Genomic DNA, 6789 nt, shown 5'->3' on the forward strand with positions numbered 1-6789 from the left:
GCGTGGTGAGAGTCCAGATTATTTAGCAAGAGTTGAATTATCAGACTTTCTGGACTTTGCAGAATCTGTGTTTAATTCTCTTCCCGAAGCTCCAGCTTAGTGTGTTCTGTAGAGTATACTGGGTCACCTTGCCTAACAACCAATGGACTTCCTAATTAAGTGACCACTATTTCGGTACCTGCCGCTACATGTACTGGGGTGGTCACAGGAAGTTCTATGGGCTATAAGAAAACATTGAACCTACACTTGTTTTTGGTCCCTTTGAATAAAGTTCCAGAAAGCTTGAGGAAATTGCAGAAGAAATCTCACAGTTTTAGGATAACAATGTAATTGGAGAAATTAGCGAGAACCTGAATTTGTGCTTGAGGGGGAAACTTAATGGGGTTGTCCGTGCACGGGACGTTTGATCATACTGATGACCTATCCACAGGATAGGTCATCAGTATATGATCAGTGGGGGTCCGAAACCTAGACCCCACACCGATCAATCTTTAGTATGAAAAAACGTCCCGTGCCAGAACAATGTGGTGCTCAAGTGGAAATGAATGAGACCCTTGATGCAGCAACACATCACGCCATGGTTTACAATGTTTTATATAATTTTTTTTGTAGTTTTGCTAGGATTTCATTAAAAGTATCGACATATTTCACTTATTAAAAGATAGGAATCTGTGCACTTGGCAGATGCTGCATGAGAATGCTCTAATGAGATGAGTGTAAATTTATATTGGTTATCTGCAATTAAAATACCTTAATGACCTTCAATAGGAGATATGAAACCTAATTAAAAGTTAGCTGGTATTTGAGAATATCTCCTTCATTAATAGCACACTAATGAAATGCTCTTCTGAAAGTACCAAACCAATAAACATTAGACTTTGGGTGCTGAGGAACTCTAAACGCGTATAGGACATGCAGTAACTTTCACGCAGCGCACACACGCTGCGTGAAAAACACGGATTGTCTGAATGGCCCCATTGACTTGCATAGGTCCGTGTGACGTGGTTGTTTTCACGCGCGTTTCACGGACGTGAAATACGCTCGTGTAAATAAGGCCTAAGGGCATGCCCAGACGTGGCGGAATTCTTCTGCTACTGTCCGCATCAATGCCGCACAGAATCTGCGTTGCAGATTCTGTTGGGGCTCTGCCCAAAATGGGCATTAAATTGATGTGGACTAGCCGTTGCGTATTGAGGTGAAAGTACTTCCCTTCTCCCTATCAGTGCAGGATAGAGAGAAGGGACAGCCCTTTCCCTAGTGAAAGTAAAAGAATTTCATACTTACCCGGCCGTTGTCTTGGTGACGCGTCCCTCTTTCGGCATCCAGCCTGACCTCCCTGGATGACGCGGCAGTCCATGTGACCGCTGCAGCCTGTGATTGGCCTGTGATTGGCTGCAGCTGTCACTTAGACTGAAACGTCATCCCGGGAGGCCGGACTGGAGAAAGAAGCAGGGAGTTCTCGGTAAGTATGAACTTCTATTTTTTTTACAGGTTGATGTATATTGTGATCGGAAGTCACTGTCCAGGGGGCAGAAACAGTTACTGCCGATCGCTTAACTCTTTCAGCACCCTGGACAGTGACTATTTACTGACGTCGCCTAGCAACGCTCCCGTAATTACGGGTGCACACACGTAGTCACCCGTAATTATGGGTGCACACACGTAGTCACCCGAAATTACGGGAGCCCCATTGACTTCCTCAGTCTGGCTGTAGACCTAGAAATACATAGGTCCAGCCAGAATGAAGAAATGTCATGTTAAAAAACCAATACGCTCCGCAGCACACATAACATCTACATAACATCTGCCGACTTCATTGCGGAATTTTGACTCTCCATTGAAGTAAATGGAGAAATTCCGCAATGAGTCCGCAACAAGTCCGCTACACGTCCGCAACAACCATTGTATGCTGCGGACACCAAATTCCGCTCCGCAGCCTATGCTACGCAGCGGAATTGTCCGCAACCTGTAAACTAACCCAACCACAAAGCTGTGGAAGGCAATGGAGAAAAGTGTACGCTGCGGGTTTCTGCTGCGGACTGTCCACAGCGGAATTCCAGAGCAATTCCGCTATGTGTGGTCATGCCCTAAGGTCATGGCCCCACGTGGCGGTTTTCCTCCGCAGCTGTCCGCATCAATGCCGCACAGAATCTGCGTTGCAGATTCTGCGGCGGATCTGCCCAAAATGTGCAGTAAATTGATGCGGACTAGCTGCTGCGGACTGCGGGAAAAGTACTTCCCTTCTCTGTATCAGTGCAGGATAGAGAGAAGGGACAGCACTTTCCCTAGTGAAAGTAAACGAATTTCATACTTACCGGCCGTTGTCTTGGTGACGCGTCCCTCTTTCGGCATCCAGCCCGACCTCCCTGGATGACGCGGCAGTCCATGTGACCGCTGCAGCCTGTGATTGGCCTGTGATTGGCTGCAGCCGTCACTTAGACTGAAACGTCATCCTGGGAAGCCGGACTGGAGACAGAAGCAGGGAGTTCTCGGTAAGTATGAACTTCTATTTTTTTTACAGGTTGCTGTATATTGGGATCGGTAGTCACTGTCCAGGGTGCAGAAACAGTTACTGCCGATCGCTTAACTCTTTCATCACCCTGGACAGTGACTATTTACTGACGTCGCCTAGCAACGCTCCCGTAATTACGGGAGCCCCATTGACTTCCTCAGTCTGGCTGTAGACCTAGAAATACATAGGTCCAGCCAGAATGAAGAAATGTCATGTCCAAAAAGCAAGACGCATTCGCAGCACACATAACATGTGCATGACAGCTGCGGACTTCATTGCGGAACTTAGAATCTCCATTGAAGTCAATGGAGAACTTCCGCAATGAGTCCGCAACCAGTCCGCAACATCCATTGTATGCTGCGGACACCAAATTCCGCACCGCAGCCTATGCTCCGCAGCGGAATTTTCAGCCTCGTCTAAACGAAGCCTACTAAAAAGAAGTGGAAGGCAATGGAGAAACGGCTCCGCTGCGGATTAACGTTGCGGAGTGTCCGCAGCGGAATTCAAGAGCAATTCCGCCACGTGGGGCTTTGCCCTAAGAGTGCTGATTTCCCCTGTAACTGGGGCTGCTGTGCAGTGTCATACAGTCTAAAAGTTTAGTGTTAAAATAGTAAAATGCAATATAATGTCGCCTGAAAGTCTTTTATGACCTTTAAGAGACAGTCCATAATGACAAAAAATAAAAGCAAAAAAAACCCTTAAAATAAATTAACTAAAAATTACACATAAAATACCCCCATAAAAACACTCCTCCCTGCCAATCATTCTCGTTTACCCTAAAATAGACATGTAATATATCAAAATTTATGGTAGACAATGATGATCACAAATAAAAAGTCTACTTTAGATTAACACTATATCATTACCGAAAAAAAATTAATTAGCTAAAAGGAAAACATTTTTTTACCTTTTTTTTGGTAAAAAAAACCTATAAAATTCTAAAAAAGCAACAGTTGTGTATACAAATTTAAAAAACAAACAAAAACCTGCATGGAACACAAATGTAAAATTCATATTGCTAGCCGACCAAATAAAAATATTATAGCCATTTAACTAATTAGTGCTAAAAATGGCTAAACGCTGACTGGCCATGAACCGGTTAAACGTTTTTTGTCCACTTTTGGTAGACCTTTTTTGTTAGAAGGGTTCCCCAATGATAAGCTGATCACAGGATGTCCTGCTGATGGGACCCCCTGCTGTTAGCTGCAATCTGTGGAGGAACCTGTCAGCAAGTGTTTAATTCCCCTGCAGCACCACTACAGGAGAAATGAAGCATTACACATTTTCCATTGAATCGGCTGTTCATGTAATGCATTGACAGCCTGGGTCCTCCAGAGAGAGAGAGATGCTCTTGGCAGCAGTTCTACTCTGGCTAAACCGGAAAAATACTTAGTATCCCCTATAGAGTTCTATTACCTCAAAGTGACCTCATGGGGAATATTATAAGGGATTCATGAACTGAAACAACCCCTTGAGAAGAGCTGAGCTGCAATACGGCGCACAGCCCAAAGACAAGAGTGGTGCTGCTTTTGGGGAAAAAACAGCCCTTTCTAATGTCATACAACCAATAGTCAAATACATACAATGATAAATGCCTCTTCACGTACCTTCGATCTGGAAGAAAATAAATTTTAACATAAGGGTTTCTCGGTCTCCCATCTTCTCTCGATGGCAGGTCCTTAGCTCCTAATATAGTGACAATCAATTGATGACCAACTTTGTCATACCAGAGTTTTATCTGCAGAAGAGAAACAACATGTGTCTTTTAAAGGGAAACACTCAATGCTTATAAGAGTAGCGGTTATCTTATATGTAAAATAAAAGATGTAAAATAATTCATGCTGAATGATGATAGCACAGCAAATGTAGGCTGATTAAATACCAGAAATATGAGGTTTATTTCAGGTGGAAATACTTAGGACACCCCAATGGTCTTCTTCATGGAACCAAATATGACCAATCAGCTGTGTGCGGCCTTCACTACAACTCTACGGCTGTGTCTTGCTCTTTGGCTTCAATAGTGGGGTAAGACATAAGGCTCATTTGCAACAGGTTTCACCGGGGCGGCAGAGAGAATGGAGGTGGTATATGCGGAGATCCAAGTCTATTTTATGCTAAAGAAAAACAATGGTCCTATACAGAATGATGTCCTCATATGTGGCAGCAGTGCCGGCGGTCATGGGCAATTAGGTGGTAGAGGTAAATATTTTGAACTTTCAACTAGGCCTCTGACTTAATGCCCTTTCTCAAATTACGATATTGCCCTTGTCACAAGCAACTCTGCCCTTATTCACATGATCATGAGTGGACAGGTCACTGCCTCCCACAAAATCAACATCATCTACAACTGAAATACTCTATGCTGCAGATACAATACTACTTCTACTATATCACTCTCAGTATATGATCTCTTACTTGTCTGCAGCTCGCTGCTGACTTAATGATACTACCCTATTACATACGGCCCTGTCCATGCTAACATAATCAAATGAGTGAACAGGTCACTGCCTCCTGCAAGATCAGTACACTTTTCAACTGTTGCTATGACTTTCATGATCTGATTGATTGTTGTATTCTTACCCATATTTTCGTTTTCAAAACTATCTATTTATGCTTAACAAGTAGGACATAAAACTCAATAACATATTCATAACGTATGATACTAAATAGTATAAAGTGCCTATAAATTTAAAGTGTATGTCACCCTTTCACAGTTTACATATAGAATTAATCTACATAAAGAGTTGAGTAACTGATCTCTTGATCCAGTTATAGTCTGTATTATAATCCGGAGCTGCAGTCATAATTCTGAAGGCTTTAGGTCATCTCTTGCAGGTTCAATATCTGCACAGGGTCAGAGGTTTCATCTTTTGGCATCATGCTCACAGCAGAGTCGGCAGGAGGCTGTATGAAGGCACAGGGTGTGCCTGTGGTTTTGTACTTCAGAGCAGTAGACAATCTGTGGGCCTTTGTGTGGTGCTCCTTATGAAGACAGTGTCATTTTACAGCTCCGTACAAGCTGTCGACTGTTTCCAATAACAACCAGAAGAAGTAAGATATATACAGGGGGAATTGTCCCACATTTCAGCTTGATAGACACCCGGAATTGTCACACGGGAAAAAGAGTTGTTAAAACTGGATCTGCAGGTTTTGGTAGAGTTCAAGATTTTAAAGTGGAACTCCAGTGGACTGTAGTTTTGTTTCATATTGCAATTAATATGAAGAGCATAATTGTTGAGTTTCTCTGCATGTGCTTGGTCCTCAAAAGTGAAAAAGACTCTTTATAGCTGCGTTCCGCTCTGGGATGAGGGTCCTATAAGGGAGCCCTATTAACTGTCCGTGTTTTCACCATCAAAAATATTGATAACATTAATATGCATGCATTTCATAAGGAAAGCCTGAAAAAAGGCATGATAAAGGCATGCAATGCATAGTGTCCCGAATGGATAAAAACAAAGATGTACATACAAACATAAAATATGAATATTGTGAGATGACACCCATGTAAACATATTTCGATACATTCAATACTGGGGAAAAATGTGTTCAGGACAAAAAAAACAGTATTAAGTCTTTCATACCAGTGTAGATAATCCTAATTCATACACACCTCATACATCCTGTATTCTCTTGAAGGAGCTGCAATACCAGACACAGCCCATGGACAAGAGTGGCGCTGTTTCTGGAGAAAACACCTTCTTTCTAACTCTGGACAATCCCTTTAACTACTAGTTGGTAGGAACTTGCTAATGCAAAGCATATCATGTACCTGCCCACCCGCAGCAGAGGACAGAGTCAGGAGGAGGAGAACACTTGGTTATGGGGAGCAGGATTTTTAAAGACAATCTTGTATTTTTTACATTTCTAATGGCCCTTATTTTGTTCTGCAGGAGACTAGAGTTCTGCTTTTAAATCCCCAGCAAAAACAATTCTGATAATAACATAAAATGAGCAGAACTGCTTTTTAAGGCATTTCCTAAGATATTGGTCAAGATAGATTCCAACTGCAAACTTTAATGTATATCTTAAAGGGTAATCGTCATTTGTGCCCACTGCTGCCACCTACTGACTGAAATGATAATGGGTAGAGATTCACTCACAAGCGTGTAGCAATGTGCAGTCCTCCAAAAAGGAACCTGTGTTGAGGGCAGTGCCAGCGTGCCCCTGTTTTACCTTTTACAGATACCTTGTGGAAGGTCGACTGCTTTAGGCTAGGTTTACACAGTGCAGTTTTTGATGATCTTTTTTAGCCAAAATAAGTGGATACAAAAGAGATG

The 6789-nt window shown here is 42.7% G+C and overlaps 1 protein-coding gene across 47 annotated transcripts in view; it reads right to left on the reverse strand.

Annotated features, from left to right (window-relative positions):
* Window positions 1–6789, reverse strand: part of RIMS2 (regulating synaptic membrane exocytosis 2) — a 583792-nt gene that overhangs the window by 223658 nt on the left and 353345 nt on the right. For all 47 annotated transcript variants that reach the window (XM_075825887.1, XM_075825888.1, XM_075825841.1 and 44 more), the window contains one exon: window positions 4120–4250. In XM_075825887.1, the coding sequence (XP_075682002.1) occupies window positions 4120–4250 (131 nt within the window). The remainder of the gene's footprint in view (window positions 1–4119; window positions 4251–6789) is intronic.

This window comes from Rhinoderma darwinii, chromosome 5 (genome assembly GCF_050947455.1).
Source record: "Rhinoderma darwinii isolate aRhiDar2 chromosome 5, aRhiDar2.hap1, whole genome shotgun sequence".
Classification (NCBI taxonomy): domain Eukaryota; kingdom Metazoa; phylum Chordata; class Amphibia; order Anura; family Rhinodermatidae; genus Rhinoderma; species Rhinoderma darwinii.